The sequence below is a fragment of the Zalophus californianus genome, chromosome 9, assembly GCF_009762305.2.
Source record: "Zalophus californianus isolate mZalCal1 chromosome 9, mZalCal1.pri.v2, whole genome shotgun sequence".
NCBI lineage: Eukaryota > Metazoa > Chordata > Mammalia > Carnivora > Otariidae > Zalophus > Zalophus californianus.
Window position 1 is genome coordinate 3,708,701 of NC_045603.1, and position 25,914 is coordinate 3,734,614.

A 25,914-nucleotide genomic window follows, 5' to 3' on the forward strand; every position below is an offset into this window, starting at 1 on the left:
GGCTTCGCAGAGGAGGCCACAGGGTTCCTGCTTCCGTGGCCAAGCTGTGTCTTCCTTGGAACCAGGAGAGGGAAGGGCAGATGGAGTGTGAGCAGGCAGCAGGAGGGGACAGCTCAGGATGGGTGGGCAAGCTCCCCTCCGGCATGTGTCCTTAGCTTCTGGGTAGAGACAATACCTCTCTTGAAATCCTATTGTAATTACCCATTTTCTTGACTCACTGCCCTGCCCCCACTCCCAAGTTCAAGGAGAAGCCTGTCTCCCCAGGACCCAGCCCAGGCCTGGCACGTGGGAGATGATGAAAAATGACACCAGCAACGGTCAAAGGAACCAATTAACTGATTTATTTTAATCTCAGAAATTTGTCTAATCAGTTTGGAGGCCTCCACTGCCCCCTGCCTGAGTCCCTACCTAATTTCAGCTACACTGACAGAACCTGAGAAACATCTAGGGGCTGAGATCGCCCCTCATGAGCGCGTGCCAGGGAAATCAGCAGCTTGCTCAGGACTGGCACTGGGGCCAGGTTAAGAAGATGGGGAAATAGAAAACTGGTGCAGATCTCGGTAAAGCTCCATGCCACAGTACTTTGGTTTTTGCCACAACAGGGCAACCCTGAGCTCAGTCCACACACCCCCCCAGAAAGTGTGCCCGCTTAGTGCATGTGCACTTGTGTGATTAAAGTCAGTTGACAAAGGAAACCACATACCCGAGGTTCCCTTAATCGGCATCACCAAAGCCCCCCAGGGAAGCTTGCAGACCTCTCCAGAGACAGCAGAGGGCCACCCCATATGCCTGTGCTTCTTTGGGGGCGGTGGGTGCAGCAGCTGGGGGACCCAAGGTGAATCTCAGCGGGGCCTCTGCTAGCTGTGACCCTGGGCAAGTCGCTTCCCCCCATGGGTGCTCTCACCCAAAAGATGGGACAACATATCTAGAATATGATGGGGAAGACAAAAGGAGAGGGTTTATCCCAGGGGCAGCCTCGGGGGGAGGACGAGCCGAGCCGAGCCGAGCCAGCCCCCAGCCAACCCTGCCTTCTAACTCTTGAACACCAGGAGGTGTAAGAGTCCCCTGGGAAAACAGTTTGCTAGGCAAGTGGTAACAGCACTGACCACATCGGTTCTAACGGCTTGCAACTGTACCTTGACCCTTAATGATTACAAGATTCTGAATCATGTCTAAAATTGATTTGTGTCCCTACTTCCTGTAATGCTGCGGGTTACAGGGCTTTCTGCTTAAAGCTGCAGACTACTCAACAGCCCTAACTAGCAGGCTCTTGCTGCTTCTAACCCTGGTAGTCAGGGGGCAGCTGATCCGACGCTGGGGAGGGGGCCAGGCCCAGCTTACTGCAGGAGGTGGACAGCAGCGGCCTTTCGGATGAGCCGCTGGGTCAGGGGGGAGTTGGGCTTCAAGGCGTCACGTTCCATCAGAAGGCTCCTGTGGAAACAGGGACAGGGTCTGCGGTGGAACTTCCTAGAAGGATGTGGGGCCCTGTGGTCCCTGAGCCCCAAGGTGGACAGGAAACTCGGGCTGGGGCTGAGATGGGCAGAGAGGGGACAGCATCACTGCAGAGACAGGAGGGGCAGAGCCCCACAGCAGGAAAGCGGGGCTCGGCAGGGGGGCCAGGGGGAAGGCAGAGCGCTGCAGGGGGGGGTGGGGGTGGGGGGTGGGGAGTGGTCAACGGGGGAAGGCAGGGACTCCAGTACGTCACCAGGATGTCCAGTGTTTGGAGAACATGTCGACACTGTCCCCAAGACACACAACTGGGTGAGCACATCACTGTGGCCTCATCTGTCCCGGGAAGCTGGGGGCCCACCCACCCACCACACAGGAGGGTAGAGCCTGTCTAAGGGGGTCAGGGGAAGCCACGCCTGAGGCCGTCTCGGAAGGTAAGTGGCAGGAGACAAGGTATGGAGAAACCCAAGTTTAAACCAAGCCAGTATTGTTTAAGGCAAAGACCCCAAACAATTGGCAACAGTGATTCTGTGGGGTGAGGGTGGGGTTAATGGGCTATAGGCCGCGCTTGGGGCAGGGACACCGTGGACAGTGGCGCAGGGTTTCCGCCTTGGAGGGGAGGGGAGGGGAGTGAACTGCCTGTCAGCCCCACAGCAGCAGGTTCCCCTCTGGGGTCAGCATCTGCTCCAGGCTGCCCGCAGGGCCTGTTGCCCGCCCCAGCACCCCCACGGGCAGACCGCCCAGCTCGGAGGGTATCCCCCACCCCCCACGGCACGCCCCCACCCGCACCTGCCCCAGCTCCCCTGCCCCTGCTCTCAGCCAGCCTCCCTGTCCGAAGGGCCCCGCCTTCCCTGCCAGCCTGAGATGCCAACTCACACCCTCCCCGTGGCCTGGGGCTCTCTAAGTGATGCGACCACTAAAGAAAGGTGTGTCGCTTCTGCGTATGGCCATGGAGGGGTGAAGAGTGAGGGGGGTGTGTCCAAGATGCTTCAGAGTTTCAGCCAATTGTAGAGCATCCGGAGCACGCACAACTGTTTCATTCATGCTGACAACACCTGCACTGCTCGGTCTGGAGATGCTTTGGGGACAGCTGAGTCTCCTGTGGCGTGGGCCCCCTGAGCCTGCACTTAGACCCTGGGCCTTTCCACCTGACCTCCAGGGCTCAGCCAAGGGCCACCCCGGACTTCACTGGATCTCCCAACCCCTATTCTACCCACCAGGCACCCCGCAGCCCCTCCCTTCCCCTTTCCCCTTTGGTGTTCCATTGGGGAGCAGGGGACCCATGAGGAGGGGTCGTGTCTCAGCCCCAGAGCACAAGCCAGCACAGAACCCAGCCGCCCCACGCAGGGCAAGCTGAGCCGGGGTGTGGGAGCTCCCCGGCTGCTGGTGAGGCCTGGGCTTTTCAGAGCTTTCTATTTGAGGTGCCCCTCCCCCAACATCCCTTACCCCCCAGGTCCTCCTCCTAACGGACCACTGAGCCTGGTCAAATCTACTGGTTTTAGGCTTCCTCTCAACTGTCTCTTCTTTAGGGCACCCTCCCTCCCTGAATCCCAACCAGTTCAGCCTCCACCACAGCCTCCGGAGCAACGCGCCCTGCCCACCCCCATGGCAGGTTGGGGTGTGTGTGTGTGTGTGTGTGTGTGTGTGCCTGTTGGGTAACTATAGCTCAGCATGGCGAGACTGCGCGGAGGGCCGGGCTGGGGACCGGGGGACTGGCTTGGAGTGGGGTGGACCCCGGTGGTCAAGTCGAGATGCTAACAGGGAAAAACCAAGCACCCCATAGCCTCACGTCCTCACAACCTCAAAGGTGGGAAGCACCTCAGGCAGAGGGAGGTGGGAGCCTCGGGCAGGCTGGAAGCCCGTGGGGAGACCCCCGCCGGAGAGGGGCAGCTCTGCTAGAGATGTCCCCAAGCCCAGCGTGGGTGTGAGCGGGGAAGTCACCTTGCCACGTTCTTGTGGACACCTGACGTGCAGTTCAAGGCTGCGTGGATCAGCAGCTGGTTGAAGACGTCTCTCTGAAAGGTCAGTAGAACAGGTTGGGCCCCTGTAACGTGCAATGAGGAGGGATGGGAGCCCCCACCCCGCTGCGGGCAGGCCTGTTCTCAGGGACAAACTTCCTGGGGGTGCGAAAGATGAGGACGCCCCCACACCTGGGCACCGGCCCCGAGAGAGACTGCCGGGCCCAGGCCTTCACGCTCCGGCCGCGCCATGGCCCAAGGCTGGGGGCCCACCTGCGCTTTGCTGCCTCCGATCTGGACGATCCGGTAGCGGATGGGCAGGAGCAGTTCCAGCACGCGGTCAGGGTTCCCGTTCTCGGCCTCCACCAGGGCCTGGCACAGGGGCAGCCCCACATCACGGGCCAGGAGGTGCTGGTGGTTCTCCCCGGGGGCCCTGCCAGCCGAGAAGACGTCTTCGGTCACCTGCAGGGCCCCTTACACTGCCTGAAGGCATACCTGCCTCCTTGGCAGGACTCGGGCTTCCTGAGGGAACAGACTGCTCTTCCCCTGGCTTCCCCCTGGCGCCCCTGGCTCCGTGCCTGACACGGCAGGTGCTTTGGTCAGGTGAGCTGACAGGAGAGAAGCAGCCAGGAAAGGGAGAGAATAGGGTTCTCTCGACCCCTTCAACAGGGTTGAATGGTGCTGTTCCCCTGGCCTCAGGCAGGTCTCTCAACATCTGGTCCCTCAGTTTGCTCATCTGTAAAGGGTGGGTATCAGTGCCAACCTCACAGGGCTGTCAGGATTGCACACAGTGCAGGTAAAGGCCTGGCACTGGAGTTGACCCCCACACCGGGGCAAATGGTGGTCACCACCTGTGTCTGCCTGCTGGCCCGCGAGGGTGGCGGCTGAGCTGGGTCATGGGGACTGCGGGCAACAGCCTGCTCCAGGCCTGTCTTAAAAGAAGAATCAAATACTCGAGTGCTTGGCGGGCTCTCCAGGCCTTCCCTGTGCTGAAATGACCACCGCCGAACCGTGGACCCTTCACCTGAAGCTGCCTCCCCGGCCGAGGCCCACAGATCCTGCAGCACAGCTCTGGGAGGAACGGGCAGGCAGGTGGCTGGGGTGGTGGCCAGCTCAAGCAAGGCCCCCAGGACAGACCACCAGGGGTCATGGCTTCCACAGCTCCAGCCCTCCAGTGGGGAGACGAGGGGCGGCTGCCTCCCTGGTGGCCCATGCCGTGGAGGACCCTGCCTCTCCGGTCTCCCTCCGGCCTCTCCTGTGATTGAAACCGGCTCCCACCAATGCCAGGGAGCTGTGTGACCACGTCACCGCACGTCCCTCTCCTGCCAGCCTGCCTCGGCAGAGACTCTATCCCCAGTTGGCAGATGAGAAGGCTGAGGCTCAGAGCAGAGAAGCACTTTGTCCGGGATCTCAGAGGGGAAGCAGCAGGGCTTTCTGGTTCCAGAGCCTCACCGTGCCCCCCGTGGGAGGCTGCACCCACAACACTGAGGCTCCCACCCCCAGCCGGGGGATGGGGAGGCGACTCTGTCTCTTAGGGGAACAACCGTGCCCTTGCAGGATATAACATGGGGGAGCACACCCCGGTGGGGCGCCTGTGTGGCAACAGTTCTCCATGGGTGTCCCCGGGGCTGCGCTCACCAGTGGGGCCTCCACTCCCAGCCTCCCTGGCGGGTCAGCGCAGGGACGGAGCAGACCTCGGCCCACCCCCGGCACCCCGTCGCGGCCCTCCCAGCAGGGCCCTGGCCCCTCCGCGTACTCGCTGGCGTCCTGCAGGGTGGTCAGGAGCTCCTGCGTGGTCTGGGGGTCCCGAGCTCCCAGGGACGCCATCAGGAAGTGTGCGTCGTTGAACAGCAGGATGTGGTCACGGCTGTGCTTCTGGGTCACGGGCAGGATGTTCTGCCACCGCTCACCCACAGACACCCCTGAGGACACGGGGAAGAAACCATAGGCCTGGCGTCCTGTGTGTACGTGTCCTGCACACGGGCCCCCTTAACCCCACGCCCCACAGAGGCCCCTGTGTTCCAGCTGAGGAGGCTGTGCAGGTGAGTGAGGCTGGCAGGTGGCCCCTGGCCTCATGCTGAGGCCTTTGAGCCCAGTTTATGTTAACTTTGTTTAATTATAAACGCAATAGATGCATACGGTAGAAAACAAATTAAAAAAAGAACTATCGAAGGGTATTGAAGTTTCTGGCCCCTTTGACGAACCCCAAAACCATTTTTAAAATTCTTCCCGGAATTACCACTGGCATGGCACCTGATACCTAACAGGTGCTCAATAAAACTCTGTGGAGTTAATAAATAACATTCTCTCACGTTTGTGTCCAGATTTCTCAGCGCTACACAGTCCCGAATTCCGTTCTGCTTCCCACGCCCCCCACCCGCTTCCTGTCCCTCCTGATCCCTCGAAGGAACTACCTTCTTCCTACTTCTCGGGGGCACCCCCTGCAGTAGAGACGTTGCCCTTGACCTCTGTCTCTCAGCGCATCAAATCAGACAGGTCTCTCGAGTCTCCACTCTGGATGGCGAGGGAGCGAGCAGCCTTTCCCTTCCCTCCATGTGCCCCTGGCACCACCACTGTGCCTCCCAGCTTCTGTCCCTCCAAGCCTCCTCCGACGTGCCCGGAGGCTCGAGGCTTCAGGGTCCCTGGAGAGTTCCAGGCAGCTTTACACTCTGCCTCTACAGGTGGAGGGTTCACTGGGTCTCAGGGTCAACAGGATTCCACCTTCCTTCCAGGCCCCTCAACAAACAGCCCGGCTTTCAGTTTTGCAGCCCCGCCCTTTGAACACCATGAGCTGGCCCAGAAAGCGTGGGCCTTGGCCTACCTGAGCTCAGCCCCACGTCTCAGAGGCAGATGGGAGCCTGCCCGGCCCTGCTCTAGGATGCTCCCCGCAGACCCGGGGAAAAGCCAGACTCTTTACCTGCCTTTCTGGCACGTGGGCTCCAGCTGCCCACCTCTCATCCATCACCACAATGACCCTGTCTTTGGTCACTCGTCCTGTAACAGGCAGCTGGTTTCTGCATCCTGGGGGCACTGGCCAGGCTGCTCTCTGCACATCACATCCCTTCCCACCTCTGCCTGGCAAAACCCTACACATGCTTCCATGGCTCACATTTCACCACCACCACCATTGGGAAGCCTTTCTGGAAACAGCTTGCCCTGCCCAGGCCCTTATCCCTACACTGTCCCGCCGACCCAGGGCCTAGCGTGAATACAGGTTTGGCTCTGTTGGGCCTGAGGGAGGGGGGAGAACCATCTGGCACCTGGGCTGCTGGCCGGAAACACCAGAGCTGTGGTCAACCCTATGCAGGCTACCTGCAGAGCATGGGGTGACAATGTTGAGAAACCTCTCTCTCTGAAATCCCAGGGAGTTGAGAAACGGTCACCTGAGAAAGGAGGCAGCACCCAGAGCGAGGTGGCCAGGTGTCAGCCGTGCCCTGCAGGGCTGGTGGGCAGGTGGTGGGAATGGCACGGAGCCTAAGCTTACCCACCCGGAGATGATGAGAACTGGAAGAAAGGGGAGTGGAGGCTAGAGCCCCTTGGCTTCAGGCTGGCTGGAAGGCGGCTGCAGAGCCGGGACCCAAGGCCACACACAGGCAAGCGCTCGGGTCTGCAGCAGGACAAAGAGCTCCTTCCCCTCATTCTGTGGGAGGACAGAGGGCAAAGGAGCCCGGGGGAGTGCACAGGTCAGGCTACCTTCCATCTGCAGCCGGTACAGCATGGAGCAGCTGTCCACCACATCCAGCATCGCTCCGCTGTCCTTCAAGCTGGGGAGGACCTGGAAGACAAGGGTGGGCAGGTGCCAGAGGGGCCTCAGGGAGGGGCCGTGTGGGGGGCCTGCACAGAGCCAGCCTCAGCCAGCAGGATCCACAGCCATCGCCCCTCCACCTCCACTTCCAGGACGGGCCCGTCACCCAGGGCTCTGGCCACACCAGACGCCAGACCCGAGGAAAGAGGCCCAGCCCTGAGCACAGGCCAGGCGCTGGCACCTGTCACTGCCCCCACCCCCCCGCCCCAACCACGGCGTCAGACCACGCTGGGGGGAGGCCGTGGGGCCCGCTCCCGGTTCTGCATTATCCCTCATCGCACTGGGGAAGCAGTCCTTCTTTGTCACCCCACAATCCTGACATAATTCGAAGTGTTTTCCTGGGGTTTAGAGCCCAGGGCTCCAAGCATTTTTGTGACCCTCGGCCTTCTATTACAAAGCATGCCCAGGGGCTCCCAGGAGCTGTGAGTCAGGCTCCTTTTCTCTTAAAAAGCTGCCTGGGGGCTGGAGGAGGGGGAAAGGGAGTCGTGTTCAGTGGGTGTGGGGCTGTAGTCTGTTCCAGAGACAGACCGTGGGGATGGTGAGGGGCCTCAGTGCCACGGAACCCTCCACTCAAAAATGGTCACAGTGCAAATGTGTGTTTTACTAAAATAAAAAAAAAAATTCCTGTGGGCACATCAGTGGTTCTACCAAAGAAGAACCATCTAAAATGACTAGACAAAGGGCGCCTTTGTGGCTCAGTTGTTAAGCATCTGCCTTTGGCTCAGGTCATGATCCCGGGGTCCTAGGATCGAGCCCCGCATCGGGCTCCCTGCTCCGCGGGAAGCCGGCTTCTCCCTCTCCCACCCCTGCTGCTTGTGTTCCTTCTCTAGCTGTGTCTCTCTGTCAAATAAATAAATAAAATCTTTAAAAATAAATCAGTAAATAAAATGACTAGACAAGGGGCGCCTGGGTGGCTCTGTCCTTAAGCGTCCGCCTTCAGCTCAGGTCATGATCCCAAGGCCCTGGGATCGAGCCCCGCGTCTGGCTCCAGGCTCCGCACGAAGCCTGCTTCTCCCTCTCCCTCTCCCCCCTGCTTGTGTTCCCTCTCTCTCTGTCAAATAAATAAATAAAATCGTTAAAAAATAAAATGACTAGACAAAAGTCGGGGATTTCAGAAAGGACCAACATAGATGTGTCATTCTACTAGCACCCACACTGAACAGTCACTGAGTGTCTTCACTCCGTCCCGGTTACACCACCACTTGGGGCAGGAAAGAACCCCTGAGGTCTTACGCAAGAAGGGAGTTCTTGCTCCAGGTGTTGTTTCTGGCTGCGATGATACTGACGGGCTCAGGTATGTGCTAGAGATTAAAAGGCCAACGTTTGCAATCAACCGAATTGGGTGCAAAAGTAGACTTACGTGGTTATCGTAAATGGTCAGGGCGGCCTCGTATTCACCCTGGAAGAATCAAGTTCCCGTGATCAGCATGTGGCAAAGGTCAAAGGTAACACTGAGAAATGAGCTGAAAAGCCAATCCCCAGCCCCAACTCCACCCCCAGCACCCTCCATAGGGGATAGGGAGTGCCACCTGGAGGGTCTGAGGATGGCCCAGCAGAAGCCCCTGTGCTCTGGGAGAGGCAGCGCCGGCCCCTGCTACCCAAGGGACAGTTTCTGTTGAGGCACGAATTTCCCCATCATGCTTGTCAAACAGTTACAAGCTTTCTCATGTATTTACTCTAGTCTTTCTTCCCTCTATTTTCCCTATGGTACATTCAGTGGGGACCACTGCTTCCCTCCAGACCCTGATCACAGTGGGCCCTCACCTTCCAAGCATCTCTCTTTGGACTTTTGGAGAGCTTCTAGATTTTCTCTACAATTAAGCACCATTGCAAGAAGCTCCCTTATAAATGGGACCCAGTGGCAGAATCACTGGGGGCAAGGGTGCGCCCCCCACCCTCGCTGCCACTGGGACAAAGCCTTCGGAGGGTCTCATGGCTCCTTCGGGTACAATCTGGGGGGTGCGGCCTTTCACTCCAGCAGCAGACGACGCTCAGTGTAACCTGTCTCCATAGATGGTATACAAGATATGTGATTTTCACATCCAGACGGTGAAAAATGCCTAACGTAGTTTAAGCCTGAAAAGCTATTTGAAAACATGAACGCTCCATTACATCCAGACACTATTTAAATGTGCAAACACAAAATATTATCCCCGGGATACAGCAAAAGGCAGAAAGAGATTTATTTCACTGGACATCTATACAGGATAAGACAGCAGGCCCTCTCACCTTTTCAATCAGATACAGAGCCCAGTGCCAGTAATTATGACAAGCAAGCATATCACAGTCCTGGGGAAAGAACGAGAGAATTAGAGAAAAATCGGACAACCTGTGGGACAAAACTTACTGACTATGGTTTTTGTGACAGGGCAGAGGCCCCCCCACTCCTCTCTGAGTGCAGGAGACATTGCCCGGGCCAGCTCTGAGGAACGGTGACTGGGGACTTGCCAGCCCTGCAGCTAGAGTGGGAGCAGCAGGGCCGACATCGAGGTCAGCCCCCTCCTCAAGCCTCAAGCCCTCCTTATGCATGGAGTGGAGAAAACGGGTGATAAATCCATCCCACAAATGGGTGCAGAGGCCCACTGGGTGTGCAAATCCCAAGAAAGCCGTGAGGGTCAATGAGCCCAGGGTTGGACTCCCCACAGCTACTGGGGAAGCCCACAAATAAGGGGGCGGGGTTGACATCTGGACAGTTACTACTGGCACCCTTCAGGCCCCATCGTGAATGCTAGCCCTTCCTTCTATGAGGTCACTGCAAATGCTCCCTCCTCTGCCTGGGCACTACCTTCCATTTCTTGGAAAGAGGAACTGACAGTACCTCCTCGCTGACCCATGTCCACCTTGCACCTGTGCTTAAGGACACCCCTCTTCCTCACAGGCCCCAGCAGGCCTTAGTGTCTTTGCTCAATCTGGTCCTTGGCTGGGATACCCTCCATCTCCCTACGCTTCACCCGGGAAACCCTTACCATCCTTCGATACTCAGCTCAGAGGTTGCCTCCTCCAGGAAGGCTTCCCTGACCACTTCCCCTCAAGTCCAGTGGGATTGAATGCCTCCTCGGAGTTTCCACATCCCTGAGAGTGCCCCTATCATGGTGTGGTTCATGGGCTACTGGGAAGCTGCTCACTCCTCTTGACCAGGCCTTTTGAGGACAGAGAAGTCTGGGCTGGACTCTCAGTGGGGTCCATAGCGTGGGATCTTGACTGAACTTCAGTCTGGGGCAGGAGCAGGAGGAAAGGGAGCCCCAGGGCACACCGTCTACCCTAGGGCTGTCCTGTCAGGCCAGAGGCTGCCCGGAGCCATGGCAGGGGACAGATGCAAACATCAGGGGATTAGTGCCCTTTGGGAGATGAGCTGGCCAGCCTAGGCGGCCTCATTTGTACATGTCTGGAACCAACACCAATGGGAACTCATTTGGGGCCAAGGACTTCACAGTTATTACAATAGCAGGTGTACCGATGAGGAAACGAGGCTCAGAGGAATCGCTTTCTAGCCCCAGGGTCCAGCCAGGCCTCCAGCACCCAGTAAAATCACAGCATCTGGGGGGGGGGGACGTGAATGGAACACACTGGAAGGCCCTGGCCAGGCCTTCCTTGGCCTCCCTCGGGTCTGCCTGGGAAGCCCCCGGCCCTCAGCCGGAGGGCGGCCACATGGTTGTGCCCCCAACCCCAGACTCAGTGCTCTCACAAGAGCTGGCCCTGTTCTGCCTGGGGGAGCCCGAGGGCAGGGCTCCACCCCGAGCTCTGGCTCAGGCTGCCCCAGTCCCTCTCCCATCCCCAGTGTTTGTGGATCCTCAGAAAGATCTGGGTGTGAACCTCACGGGATCGCAGTTCTCAAACGCTGTCTCACACCTGTTCACCTGCTCTACCTCATTCCACTCCCACTTCCCACTGGGATGTGCTAGGCCAGGGGGCAGCTCCACTGGGATGTGCTAGGCCAGGGGGCAGCTCGGAGGCACGCAGGGGCTGTACCATTCCCCGCCTGCTCCCTGCCGGATTCCGGGTCTCTTCATGGTTCCCTCGGGCACTGAGCATCTGCTGCTCAGTACCAGGCAGAGGCTCACCGCCTTGGCCAGCAGGACCTTGGGAAGCCCACCAGGGCACAGAGAAGGGCAGGGCAGCAGACCACACCTGGACGGGTGGCCAGGCTGGGTGCCGGAGATAAGCCTGGAGGCCAGTGATGCACACAGAGGAAGGAGAGCTCCCTGGTGCTGCTGTTCCCCAGGAGTCGGCTGAGCCGGTCGGCAGCTCAGGGCCCTCCAGGTCCTCACCGGGGCCAGGCTCTTGTGCCCCTGGTAATTTTCTGCTCCGTTCCTTTACACCAAATGCCCCAGCCCAAAACCTATTCTAGAATCACCTGCGAAACACTGGCAGGTTTGGGGGAGCCATGTGGCTCCCAGGGGACTCCTGGGCTTGACAGAAACTCCTCTAAGCAGAATTTTCCTTGAGCTAAGCTGCACCCTGGAACTGCTGTCTAAAAGCCTTGGCTTAACTCAAGGGGGATGCACGGGATTTTCCAGGCAGATGACCCATGGACAAAAATCGTACCTTCCAGTGGGTTTCTGAGTGCTGCATGAACTCCAACCCATCCTTGATTTCTGCTTTCATCTCGTGAATATGGGCAATGGTGTGCACCGACCACGCGTCCGTGGGGTTAATAGATAAAGCCTACACGGGGAGAGAGTGGAAGACTATTGGCGATAATGTGGATTAGTCAGGCCGCCTGGTGGCGAGGCATCTTCAAGTGACGCAGGGACGCGGGGCCTGCGTTGGATGGGCGAGTGTGCGGCTGGCACAAGTGTGAGCGTGTGAGCACTGGGACCTGCCTCAAAACAATAACGATCCCCAAGTCCAGCCCCACTGACCATCTACGCGCTGCTCCCAGGGAGGCTATCACTGCCCATTTCAAAGGTGAGGGAGTGAGCTCAGGGAGGCTGGATGACTGGCTCAAGACCACAGGTGGGTCTTTCCAAGGCCAGGACTCATCCTCAGGGCCCTGTGGGCTCCTGCACATGGCTGAGTCACCTGCCATATGCCGACCAGCCTCTCTGGTGAGCAGTAACCCCACCTGGTGAGAAGTAACGCCGCCCTCCTCCCGGGCCGCTGTGGAGGTGAAGTGGACTTGGAGTGTCTGAAGGCTAAGCCGACCGCCCCGGACTCCGCGGGCTCCTGGCAGCCCCTCCCGGATGACCACACGCCGGTGAATGGCCTTCTGGGCTCATTCTGATGTTCTTACTATTCATAAGAACAGGCCCTTACATGACCAGTGAGCTTGGCAGTGACCCCCAAGGCAGGCGGGACAGAAGGTGGGAAGTTTTCTTCTTCTCCTGGGTTCAGCTCACGTGTCCTGGGCACCTCTCAAGTGCCAGGCACAGAGCAGTAGGCTGAGGCTCGAAGCGGCCCAGCGGACAATCCACAGGAGCCCAGGTCCCCCACACCAGCTCACGACACCCCCAGCCCCCCCCGCCCCCGCCCCCGCCGCTTGCAGGAGCCTACCCAGGCCACGTGGGGACGCTGTAAGAAAGGGGGCGTCCCGAGAAGGGACCCACTAAGTGTGCTGGTCTGGTGCAGGGCGGAGGCGAGGGGTGCAGCTCAGGGCAGGGAACAGGTGCAGCTAGCAAGACGAGGGCCCCACCCTCTGTGAGGGGCTCCGGACCAGCCTGCTCCCAAGTCTCCCGGGAGTCAGAGTCACGAGGCCCGGCACCACCGCCCAGCGGGTCCCCCAGCCTTTGCCCCCAGGGCCTGCCCCGCCCACCTCCGCCCCAAGCCTCAGCTTATCCAGTGGCTCCAAGCTTCCTGAGCGCGGAAGCGGGGCTAATCCCCGCCCCGGGGCCCTTTGCTCTTCCTGCCCCTGGGGTTTGGCTTGCAGATGCTAGGCCCACCCCGCCCCCCCCCTCCCCCCCGCCCCCCCCCCCCCCCCCCCCCCCCCCCCCCCCCCCCCCCCCCCCCCCCCCCCCCCCCGCCCCACGCACCCATCACCACCGCCAAGCCTCTCCAGACTCCAGCGGGGCTGGGTGCAGCGCACCCTCACTCTCCTGGAGGCCTGGTGGTCACTGTCACTGTGGGGCCCTGCTCAGTAATCACCTCTGGTGTCCTAGCATCAGGGATAGAGCGTGGTGCCTGCAGGAGGGGGTGCAGCAGGAGAACGGGCATGGAGGGTGCAAAGAGGGGCTCCCCATGCACCACCTCCTGTTCCCAGTGGGGCGTAAGCCTGCACCCTTTGTCCGCCCTCCGGCTTCTCGAACCATCCTGCCAGCCCTCGGGTGCCCAGACCGACACCATCCAGAAAAAGGGTCCAGCTGCCATGGTCTCTGGGGCATCTTCCTGTGGCTGAGCCCCTGGACGATGTGGCCTGCTCACCGAGGCCATGGAGCCCAGACGCCATGAAGCATGGAACCATCACCCTGCACTCAAATCCGGGCTCCAACTCTATAACCAGAACAGATTTCAGAAACCTCATGGCCCTTGGGCCCCCAGAGGGTGCTGGCTGCCTCCTGGGGAGGGGTACTAGAGGCCAACTAGGGCAGTGTCTCAGGGGAGGAACACTGGCTGGGATGCTGGGAAGCCGGGTCTGGTCCAGGCAGCCTAAAGGATGGTGGTCCAGTCAGGTGGCCTGGCTGAGCACCAGCTCTGCCCTCCCTGAGCTGCGTGGACTTGAACAGGCTCCAGCCTTGGCCTCTCTCTGAGCCGTGACCACCTCACTGGGACAACGACAAGATTAGTGCTCGTGGTAGAGGGAATGAGCAGACCAGAGTGGGTATATATCAAGTGCTGGCACCCGGCCAGGCACAGGAGTGCGTGACAACCCCTCCCCCGGCCTCAGTTTCCACTCCCATGAGGACACCCCATGCCCAAGTCCACCGCCGTGGCCTGCTGCTTGGTCCTGGGCCCCTGGTGAGGGGCGCCGACCATGCACCCGGGTACCAGCCCGCCCACCAGGCGAGCATGGCTGGACGGCCCTGGGCTGACAGGAAGCACTTAGCGAAACCACACTGCTCGGCGGCACCCTTCACCGGGGTTCCCTCCCTCTGGAAGGAGGCAGAGGTCCAGGGAAGGGCTGGCTGGCAGGAGCCCAGCCCCCAGGTAGGGCGCTCCCGGAAGCAGCCTTTGTTTGCAATCATGGGGCAGCTCCCTGAAGCTCTGGACTGAGACAGACAGAGCTGGGGGAACCTGGAGCTGCCTCCCGTGGGGCCCGGAGGGAGAGGTGAACATAGCCTCCCTGGGTCTCATTCACCTTCCCAGCCCGCGGAGGCAGTTTGCGGAGGGAGCCCTGCAGATTGCGGGAGGGGAGGCTGCTTTCGCTGCTAATGCCGGACAGGGAGAGCAGTGGGGGGCCGTGTGCTCTGGCCCCACCCGACGCCCCTCCCTAGGGGTCGGCCCCTGGGCAAGGGCCCTCTCACCTCTTTGGCCAGCTTCTCTGCCTTATCGTAGAAGTTGGTTTCCATCAATCCAAAAGAATAGATGCCTTTCACATAGCTGAAAACAGAGGAAACAAGTCTTCAGGAAAAGTGGGCTGTTCAACCCTCGGTACGGACAAACTGTGTCCCCCCAAATGATGCTTGCACATATGCCCTAATTTGAAATTAGGGTGTTTGCAGATGATGCAGTCCAGATGAAGTCCTACGGGGTGAGGGCGGGCCCGCAATCCAATGACCGGTGTCCTTACAAGAGAAAGGGGAGGTGGGCTTGGACACACACGCACACGCGCGGGCACACGTGCACGCGCGGGCACACACACACACACACACACAGGATGGAGCCACATGAACACAGGCAGACGCTAGGGTGGTGCAGCTCCAGGCCAAGGAGCGCCAAGGACTGCCAGCTACCGCCAGGAAGCTAAGGAGAGGCGAGGGAGTGTTCTCCCCTAGAGCTCTCGGGGGGGAGCACAGCCCTGCTGATGCCTTCATTTCTGCCTTGTGGCCTCCAGAACTCTGAGAGTATGAATAGCCATTGTTTGAAGCTGCCCAGTTTGCGGCAGGGTTACAGCAGGTCCGGGAGACTGACCCCCTCCCCCTCACCAGCCGGTGGTGGCCCTGTGCCGGGCACCCCCCCCCGAGCACCATGCTTCCTAGCAGCTGGATGCTCGGGCTGGTGAGGAGCACTGTGACCTTCATCGTCGGCACAATCGTCTGACCCCCAAACCCTGTCTCTAGAGTGGGCCCCTCTGTGATTCACCCCCCCCATCAACACACGGCCTCCCCTGAGGATGCCGGGGCCCTCTCTCTCCTGTCCGGCTGGGGGCACCCACCTAGAGGCACAGCCCAGAACACACCTCCCTAGGAAGCACCAGGGAGTGCAGGCTGGCGGGGCCTTCTCTGCGTGGCAGCCCTGTGCCCACCCCCGGCCCAGCCTGACCTGCACCCCCTGGACAGTTCCTCCCCAGACCCCAGCTCCTAGAGTCCAGGACCCCGTCTGCCCAGCTCCCTCTTAGCCCAGGCCCAGCCCTGGATGAGCCTGAAGACACTTCACTGAATAAATGCACCCTACGATTTCTCGCTGGCATGGAGTACCGGGCTGAAAGAGGCATCCTTTCCTGCGGTTTTGTGGGATTATGGGAAAACATGATAAAGCGATGGAGTTCCTATTTGTGACTCAGATGTTATCTTTACTACCATGCATACAGACAAAGTCTAGCTCTCATTATTCATAGAATCCCTGTCCTAACACACTGGCTTCCAGACTTTTCTTTCAAATATTTAGTTCTTTCAAATATTTCTCTTAAATATTCAAATATTTCTCTTGAATATTTAAATGTTTCTTTTAAATATTTATTGAGGTCATTTAACCTTCAACTTTACACATATATGGTTTACCTAGTACCGTTAGGCTCTTGTGATGATATAATCTTACGTACCAACGTGGCTGGGCTATGGTACCCGGTTGTTCGGTCAGACACTATCTAGATGCTTTCGTGAAGGTATTTTTCAGATGCGATTAACATTTAAATTTATAGACTCTGAGTAAAGTACATTACCCTCCGTAATATGGGTGGGCCTCATCCAATCCGTTGAAGACGTAAGAGAAAGGAGTGAGGTCCCCAGAAGAAGGAATTCTGCCTCCAGATTGCAACACAGAAACACTGCCTGACTCCCCAGACTGCTGGCCCGGCCTGTGGATTTCAGACTTCCTTGCCAATCCCTGTAACTTCATGAGCCAATTCCTTAAAATCAATTATCTCCCCCCATATATATCTGTAAATAATACAGCCATAGATTTTCATACTCTCTTGGTTCTGTTTCTACAAAGAACCGTGACTAACACAGCTTTCCAATCCATGAGTCCGTCTGACCTTCACAACCATCCTGTGATTTTTTTTTTTAAAGACTTTATTTATTTACTTGAGAGAGAGAGAGAGAGATCAGTGGGGAGAGAAGCAGTGGGGAGGGCAGAAGGAGAAGCAGGCTCCCCGCTGAGCAGGGAGCCTGATGCAAGACTCCATCCCAGGACCCTGGGACCATGACCTGCCTGAGCCAAAGGCGGACACTTCACCGACTGAGCCACCCAGGCGCCCCCATCCTGTGATTAGACATGATGGAGGCCATTCTGTGTAGCGGTCACTAGGGCCACTCAGTACTCCAGGCCTCCCTCTCCTCCCAAGCACAGAGCAGAGATGCACTTCCTGGCCTCCCGTGGGTGGGGGACCAGCTCCAACCGATGGCTTGGAAGTGGTAGAGCGTGTCCCTTCCTCTCTGAGTCCTGCCACTGTGAGTCCCCCAGGGGTGCTCTCTTCTCTTCCTCAGTGACCTGCTAGATCCTCTGGGTCCCTGATGTGGGATGGAGACAATAAGAGGGGTGCAGAGCCCTCAGCCCTCCCTTAACAGGTGTGTAGTGTGTGTGAGAAATGAGCCTTTGGAGAATCAGATCTAGAGGATGTTTGTTACCGTGGCAAAAACTACCCTGGGCTGACCGATACACATGGTACCGCCTCACTCACAGGATGGGATGGGATGAAGAGCAAACGGAGAGATCTTTTCACTTGCAAGGACGAGGAGAATAGCCACAGCAGACTCAGTATTTTTAGGGCAGGGCCAGGACAGGTGCCATGTTTTCAGGGCAGAGGAGAGAGAAGAAGAAAGAAACGATGTGATCTCCAACTGGCACCTACCTGCTCAGGGGGATGCTGGGTGTCCAGAAGGGGTAAATTCGAGCCACAGAATCTCGCATCTGTTCCTGGTAGCCCAGGTAAAAATAGGCATCGTGGGAAAATTTTAGGGCTAACATGTCTGTTGGGTGGTCGCAGAGAATCTGTTCCCATAGTTCACAGGCTCTGGAAAAGTTCCTGAAAGCCAAAGAGAGATTTCTCAGCCACTGAACATGTAGTTCAACCACATGAGGCATGCCAAAAGCCTCGCTTCTTGCCAGAGTCGGAACTGGTTCAACAGAAATATATATAATATATAAAGAGGGGAGGGGAGAGGGAGGGAGGGAGAGAACTTATTTTACACACAGCCCCACACAAAAGTTTCTGTGTTAGGTTGTGGCTCAGAAAATTGAAAAACCAGGGGGATGCTTTACTCTGGAATTCAAACAAACCAAAAAACTGGTTTAACAGGTTGCCAAAGGCAATTTCCCTGAGCTGGTGAACCCGGCCATGTGAAGTCTGTAGTGGGGGAAGCTCACCCCGGCCTGACCCCGGGCACCGACCCAGCAGGAAGGACCCGGCACAACTCGGTTACTGCGCCATCCGCTCAGGTCACCTAGCCGTGCAGGGGATCTCCCCTGCCTGAGCAGATGTAGGGGCTGTCCCCGAGAGGGGCTCCAGGACCACGACACACTCGGGGGGGCAGCTGTGGGGACCACCTGGAAGGCTATGAGCAGATGCTCACGAGGGTGTGTTAGGGCAACGAGCATCGGGTGAGTGCTTTCTTCTTTTCTTTTATGTATTTCTGTAACGTGGTCCTATTATTTCTGTAACAAACATAATAACTGATTCAGTTAAAGAAATAAAGTAAGTTGCTTTGAACGCTAGACTGGAAATCCTGGCCGACTGTTTCCCAATTTCTGCAGCCAGGTGGAGACAAAGCAGCAGGCAGGGAGACGGCCCTGGGAGGCAGGGCGAGAAGCACCCCGAGTCCCCCTTCCCAAGGGTGTTGGGCAGCCCATGGCACCACCCCGCGCGCTCTCAGGGTGCCAGCCCCAGCCAGGGAGGCCCTCACCCCTTGGCAAAGGTCTCCACTGCAGACACGTGCAGCCGCTCCCGCTGCGTCAGGGGCTGTGTTTGGGAAACCTCCACCATAGTCTTCACGGCCAAGTCCAGCTCTCGGTCCAGCCTCACAGAGCTCCCAGTGCCGATCAGCACGAGGCCATTCGAGATGGCGTGACCCAGCGCTGGTGAAAGGTTGGAGAGCAACTGGTGATTCCGACGGCCCCGCCCAGCCAGCCCAGCCAGAGTGTGAAATAAATGCCCCGCTCCCCCCAACCCCGCGCCAGGAGGGCCGAGCCAGCCGGCTGGTGCGCTGTGCGCCGGGCCCCCGAGGCAGTCCAGGGCTCAGTTGGGACCCCCACCATGCACGTGAAAGAGCAGCAATCCCCAAAGCATTCTGCACCTCCGCCAATGTTTTTCTAACAAGGACCCTGTGGTGAGTGCCAGTGTCTGGAGCATGTTCCCCCCCACACTGGTTGAACTGTTTAGGGCTTGCCTGTGGGCTCCCATGGCCCTCCACCCCTAATTTCCCTCGTCAGCTGACACTCACTACCACCCACACAGAGACTCCAGGGAAGAGCTCAGCAGATGAGCCAGTGCGGGGGGCTGGTCTCTGGAGCACGGCGGGTCTGAGCCACTCTCCTGCACGGACAGCTTGCGGGTGGGGGGGGGGGGAGACGGGAGGGTATATGCCTGGGGCCCTTGTAGCAACCTTGCTCGCAGGTCTGCGGAACCCCCAGGCCCTACTTAAGCTTCCTAGCCCCCAGCCTGACAGCGGTAAGGTGTCTGCTGGCATTTAGAGCTCTGTCACTGGCCCAGGCCCGAGACCGAGGACCCAGCTGTAGTGTAGTTTTGAGACCACCCATGTGGCCCCTGCTTCTATCGTGGGGCCTGAGGTCTGCTCAGCGCGCCTGAACGCACTCCTGGCTCCTGGTCCCCTATAGGCTGGGCTCAGCTTCCTTCTTCCCCCATTCTGTGCACCCCGTCCTCAGCAGGTTCCAGAATGCACTGGGCTGACCTCCCTATGCCTCCGTGGCTTCTCTGTGACGCCGGCCTGTCACTAGGCCTCTGTGGCTAAGGCCTCACCAGTGTCCTGAAAGGCTGCGGTAGCCACCTCTTGGGTTCCAGAGGCAGGTCCGGGATACAGAAAGCCTTATGTGATCCCAGCCACCCAACTACCGGCTGGGTGATTTTGGATGCATTTCTCATTCCCTCTCCTCCTCTGAGAAATGAGATCAGTGTCTTCCATGCAGAACTGACAAACAATTGAGGGAAAAAATTAGGAAGATGCCTTCTGTGGAACCCAGCATCTCTATGAAAGCAGCTGTTACTCCAAGCCCAACAGCAGCTGTTGCCTTCCCGCCCTCCCTCCGCACAAAGGCCAGCCCGGTCACTGCCACCAGTCTGCCCTCCCCGTACCAGCCTAGTCTCGAAGTCAGGGAACCAGAGAGGTGCTGGACACACAAGATGGGGCTCAACTCAGGGACAGCATCACTCACCGAAGGTTGGATCTGCAGCTTTGAGCTTTGACAGGCAGGACTCAATGCCACCAAGATTTTTGTCGTTGGTCCATTTTACATACTGAAATAGAAAAGGCAAAACAAAGTTGTCCCCAGGGAGTCCTAAGTTTGTGTTGAGGAAGGCGTGTGTCTCAATCTGGATTTTCTCTCTAGAGAATTCAGTATTTCAGTCTGAACTCTGAGGGATCACACCTAGGTTGGTCTCCTGTGAAGAGACTGAACACTCATAACTGAAGGCACGTTTTCTTTTTTTTTTTTTTAATATTTTATTTATTTATTTGACAGAGAGAGACACAGCGAGAGAGGGAACACAAGCAGGGGGCGTGGGAGAGGGAGAAGCAGGCCTCCCACTGAGCCATTGAGCCCGATGCGGGGCTCAATCCCAGGACCCCGGGATCATGGCCTGAGCCGAAGGCAGACGCTTAACGACTGAGCCACCCAGGCGCCCCTGAAGGCACGTTTTCTAGAGCTGATCAGGTCACCATTTTCAGAAAAGAAACATCTAAAGGAAGCTTCTTTCTGACAGATGACCTTCCCAGAACATCGGCTTCTTTAGCCATAAGATGGGCCTTGAAATCAGGCACCACAGTGGGAACCTTCCTACTTTTTATTCATTCCTTCCAAAAAAGAACTTTGCTAAACATTTTTGACAAAAAGTTAGGAGGAGACATGAAAGCCCAATGATCAAACTCTATCTCACCCCATTGCCATTTTTGACAATTTGGTAGATCTGTTTCTAATCCTTTTTTCAAAAATGCTTATTTTGGGGGACACCTGGGTAGCTCAGTCGGTGAAGCATCTGACCTTTGATCTCAGCTCAGGTGTTGATCTTAGGGTCATGAGTTCAGGCCCCGTGTTCAACAATAGAAAATAAATAAAATAAAAATAAATAAAAATGCTCATTTAAAAAAAATCCTAAAACCATAATAATGCACTGGATTTTAAAATGTGTCTTATCAGATGTCTAACCTACATCTACAAAGAACTAGCGGAGTGTGTTTTACTAAGACAGAGGGGAGGCGGTACAGAGATTCAGAGGTCCCACGCTCTAACACAGAGCAGCACAGAGACGCTGATCCATGGGATAGGCCGCGCAGGGGTGGGGGTGGACCATGCTACATTGAGGAACTGGGCTGTGTAAAAAATCAAGGGCTCTACCAAGGCCAAAATGTGCAGGAAGAGCACGAACAGAGCTCACGTGCACACAGTGGAGTCCTTTGGCAAGCTAACAGAATTTCACTGGCTGTTTCTTCTACTTAGGTTTCTAGAAGCCTTTTTGGTCCTTACGTTGTGTGGATGGAGTTAGCCAGCAATGTTCTCATTGCTCATGATAAAGAACAGCTCTGGGGTTTTCCATCGGCATATACAGACCCAGGTGCATCCTGCTCCTGCTCTACCTGAGTGCATGAGCCAGCTCAGCTCCCTGGGCCTCAGTTTCCCCACCTGTCAAACAGAGTTGTTGGACTCCACCTCTGAGACCCTCCTAGTTCTAAAACTATAGGCTCCTTCAGTGGTGTTAGAAATTGCTGGTAACATGGTGGAGGGTCGTGGAACAGCCAAGGTGAGAGCAATATATTCAAAGATTAGCTCCAGCACAGGGCCTCAGGCCCGCAGTGGAGGGGGCCCATATCAAACCCTCAGCAGGCCACAGGGGGATGCCTAGGGAGGAGGGTCAGCATCCTCATAAACATCCCATGGCTGTCGGCCGGCCACTGGGGGCGCCTCTCAGCTGTGCCATGGGTTGGCAAAAATGCTTCCAACACCAGGGCCCAGAGTACATAAATCCCACTGTAACCGGTTGCTAAATTCATCGTGAAATTGAAAACAGCATCCACCACTTTCCAAGCTGTTGGCTGTGGGGCTTCAAAACATGATGAAGCATGTTTGTGTCCCCAAGATGCCCTACTGTACCCAAGTCGACCAGGAGATTTGGTAGCCACAGGGCTGATGGGCTTCACTGCTTATAAAACCGGAGTGCTGATAAAGGTGTAAAGCTTTAGAAGCTTCAAGTATTGTGCCTGCTTGTGGTCATCATTCAGCAACTTTGCGTGGAGAGTACGTCAGATGATACATGCGTCTGGCTAGAAATGGAAGCCAGCCGTGTTAGATGGGAGTTCGGAGCACAGCTGCATGCTTGCATAAGTACTGTTTATTTTGTGGCATAAATAAATGTAGCTGCTGGATAGGCCAGAACATTTAAACATGAAAAATATATTACCTAAAAGCCTTCAGTAATTTTAAACACCGCACCATGGGCCTTCAGATCAGAGACCACCACATTGCTCGGTAGGCGTACCTGGGTCAGGGTAGCATCAAACAGCTTGCAGGCCTCATTGCTTGTGGTTGAGAGTGGGAGCCCTGCATCCTTCCAGGCCTACACACAGCGAGAAAAGAAGATTCATGTAATCCTCCAAATGTAAACATAAACCCCAACCCCGGAAGATCTCCAAATGCGGATTATCACCCGGTTTGGGTTTCCATAAGCCCCAGCCTTGAGGGCATGGACTCTCAGATTTCATAGATCCGTGAGATCGGTGCAGAGCACATGAAGCTGAGCCCTGGGTGGGAGAGCCTCATGTAAATCCCAGGGGTCTCTAAGTAGCTGTGTGCCTCCCGGCAACATCCTCCATCAGACCCTTAGCTGGCCCCACATGGGGCTCCAGAGGATGTATGGGGCAACTGTGAAGTGTCTGCCAGGGGAGCAAACACACAGTACTCGGAAGTCCCTGAGAAGGCTTAACGGAGGTCTGGGAGGGCAGAAAAGGGGTATAGCGTTAGCACTCATGGTGGGCAAGGTGGTGTTTCCATCTAGCTGGCAAGGCTATCTGCCAACCACCAAAACAACTCCTCTCCTCTCTCAGCTTCATCAGACGACTCAGACCTGTTAACCCTTAGGGCTGCCTTTGGTGTCCTACCAGGGCCTGTGACTCCCCTGGGAGGGGAAATGTCCTCTACTCCCCCAGCACCAATTGCCTATTGCATGACTGGGGGGCAAGTCCCCTGAACTCCAACTTCCTCATCTGCAAAATGGGTTCGGGCTTCCCACCCTGGCGGGTCCCAAGCAAGCAGACGTCCCCGCTGTGCCATGCCAGGGCTAATGCTTTTTAGGTCCCGGGGTCTCCGCGGGGCCGAGAAACGCGGCCGGGGTCCCACGGGAGGGTGCTCTGGTCCCTTCCTGCACCCAGGACGCACGCCAGGACCTCACGGCCGGTTCCCCGGCTGACCTCGGGTCCCGCGCAGGTCGGTCCTTGCCCCGCCGCGGGCGCCAGGCCATCCCGGGGCCGTGGGGGCCGGCCGGCTTCTGCCTCCACGTACCTGACAGTCGCGCAGCGGAGCGGGAGCGGCCATGGTGCCTTGAGGATGGCGGGGCCGGTATGGGGTCCGGGCACCTCCCCAGCCTTCCCGTGTGGGGGCGGGGGACGGACACCGCGGGGCGGAGCGGCCGCGCTTCCCCGCTCGCTCACTGGTCAGCCGCGCCGGCCCCGCCCCGGGGCGCTCCGAGGGCGTCTGCGCCTGCCGTGCCCGGGTTGGGATGGAAGGGGTACGCCGCGGTGGGAGCTTTGGGGGGCGCACCTGCCTCCCCCATCAGACACGGATGCTGGGCGACAGGGCCGGAGGGCGGTCCGGGATTCGCTGACCGTCACAACTCCTTCCCCACCCCCGCCAGGGGCTCTTCCCTGCTGGGGACTCTGTTGGGGACGCAACTGCAGAGTCCCTTGGGAGGCAGGGGACCCCTAGGGCAGCGGTCACTTTCAAGCTCTTCGGAGTCCCATATTAAGCCTTGCGCGGGCGCATGCCTAGAGGTCATTTTTTGAATAGAATCAAACCGAAAGGTGCTCACAACTACAGTCTGTAAAGAAAATCTGAAATATGATCCCATTTGATAACATTTAGTAATATACAAAACAACGTGTTGCTAACGGTCTGGTTCCTATGTAAACGCTAAAGGAAAACGAAATAATAGCAAAACTGAATTCAGATCCATGGGTGCCACCAGTGGTGCTGAGGATTCTCTCTTGAAGGGTACACTGAGGCGTTGGACTGCATAGGATGGTTCTACATCCGTAGTAGGGATGTGGGCACATGGTGGATCTTTGTCATTTTTTCTGTCTTTTCACAGATCTTAGATCTTTTATAATACTCCCATTCCCCTCTGCTTCCCGTCCCACTTCCCTATTCTACCATGTCTGCAAAACTTGCCCAGAGTTTTCTGTGGTTGTCCACACCAGACACCAAAGACCCTGACCTTATCAAGAACAGTAAAGGTCTTCCTCCTCCAAACCCAGCAGCTACCTTGGCGACCTCTAGCACCTCCTCTTCCTGATCTTGAGCCGCTCTGACCCAGCAGGCCACGCTGCTCCTTTCTTGAATCCCCTCTTCCCCTGGCTTTCAGGACAGCACACCCTCCTGGTTTCCCTCCTGCCACCACCACTTCTCCAACTCTCTGTCCGCCTCACCTCTAAATACTGGAGGGGACCAGAGTCTGTCTCCTTCTCCACCTGTGCCTCCTCCCTACATGCCTCCGATGACCCCAATCTGAGTTTTCAGCCCTGACCCTTCTTGTTGTCTTGGTCAGCTCAGACTGCTAAAACAAAATGCCATAGATCCGGGTGGAGTAGGGGTGGTGTCTGGCCGGCAAGCATTTATTTCTCACAGCTCTGGAGCCCAAAGTCCAGGGTCAGGGCGCCAGCACGATCCGGTTTTCGGTAAGGGCCATCTCCCTTGTTTGCAGATGCCTGCCTTCTTCTGTCCTTACACGGCCTGTCCTTGGTGTGTGGGGCACTCAGAGAGAAGGAGAGAGAGAGTGGAGAAGAAAATAAAATCCTATTAAATGTTGCCTGCGAAAGACCACTTTAAACATAAAGACATAAATAAGTTGAAAAGAAGTGAATGAAGACAAAAGATATGCCATAGAGACAGTGAGCATAAGAAGGCTAGTATGGCTATTTTATTTCCCAGTTTTATTGAGATACAATCAACATATCATCCAGCATTGGAATATCAGGTAAAATAGACTTCACAACAAAGATCATTACTAGAGATAAACAGAGACATTTCATCATGAGAAAAGGACCAGTTCATGTGGACATAACCACAAATGTGTATCCATCTAACAGAGCCTCAAAATACATGAAGCTAAAATGGACAGAATTAAAGGGGAAAAGAGACAATTTCCCAGTCACCATAGGAGAGATTAACAGCCTCTCTCAGCAGTGACAGAAAAACTAGAGAAAAATCCGGAAAAGACACGGAAGAAGGGACGGGTGGGTACCAACTATCTTGATGGAGTCGACATTTGTAGGACGACCCACCCAACGACGATAGGATACCCGTAGTCTTCAAGTGCACGACTTGTACTGTGCACGACATGTGTTGTGCAGGACAATGCACAATACAAGGCAGACCACACTGCTGTGTGAGCTTTCAAACAGTCTCAATCAATGTAAAGAGTTCAAAATCATATCGAATGTATTCTCTGATCGCGACAGACTTAAGTTCGAAATCACTGTACCCGGTAAGATTTCACACAAACTCCAAATACCTGGAAATTAAACAACGCATTTCAATGGATGGGTCAAAACCCAAACAGGGGAAAGTAGAACTATTTTTAATTGAATAACAACACTACCACAAATATGCAGGAGGCAGTTAAGCAGTGTTGGGTGGGACGTTTAGAGCATTAAATGCTTCAATGAGAAACGAAGAAAGATCTAAAAGCAAGGACTCGGGGTTTCAACCTAAGAAAGTAGGAAAAGCAAAGCAAAGAACGAAACCCAGAGTCAGACGTCCCTGGACTCTCAGGGAGCTCACAGTCCCTCTGGTTTTTGCCCAGGGGAGGGGGATTCCAGCTAAGGGGCCTTTGCAGGCTCTTGGGAACCTGGGCCGCCTTAATTCCATTAGCAGTCCTGGTCGGGGGCTACAAGGGCGTGGGACCCCGGAAGCCCACCCCATTCGCCGCATCAGGGTCGTGACCCCGCGGCCCGCGCCCTCCCCCCGCTTCCGCGCCCCCCCGCGGCGGTTGGCTGGACCCCCGCGGCC

The 25,914-nt window shown here is 56.8% G+C and overlaps 1 protein-coding gene across 1 annotated transcript; it reads right to left on the reverse strand.

The window, feature by feature from the left end:
• Positions 1-325: 325 nt before the first annotated feature.
• On the reverse strand, positions 326-23,300 carry TTC38 (tetratricopeptide repeat domain 38). Its single transcript, XM_027595409.1, has 14 exons — positions 23,191-23,300; positions 22,172-22,249; positions 19,855-19,936; positions 18,369-18,540; positions 17,318-17,491; positions 14,610-14,685; positions 11,758-11,877; positions 9,442-9,501; positions 8,573-8,611; positions 7,101-7,182; positions 5,164-5,329; positions 3,681-3,840; positions 3,391-3,464; positions 326-1,431 (listed from the first exon to the last, which is right to left on the reverse strand). The coding sequence occupies exons 1-14, from the start codon at positions 23,221-23,223 to the stop codon at positions 1,338-1,340; spliced, it is 1,410 nt and encodes a 469-aa protein (XP_027451210.1). The 5' UTR covers positions 23,224-23,300; the 3' UTR covers positions 326-1,337.
• Between the last annotated feature and the right edge of the window lie 2,614 nt (positions 23,301-25,914).

What these genes read in the sequence shown, in the direction of transcription:
- TTC38 (XM_027595409.1), bottom strand. Translation starts at nt 23,223, where the DNA reads ATGGCCGCTCCCGCTCCGCTGCGCGACTGTCAG. An exon ending in GTGGAGACCTTTGCCAAGGG is followed by an intron (nt 17,492 to 18,368) that starts GTGAGGGCCTCC and finishes TTTGGCTTTCAG; the next exon opens with GAACTTTTCCAGAGCCTGTG. An exon ending in ACCCTGCAGGACGCCAGCGA is followed by an intron (nt 3,841 to 5,163) that starts GTACGCGGAGGG and finishes CTCGGCTGGCAG; the next exon opens with GGCCCCCGGGGAGAACCACC.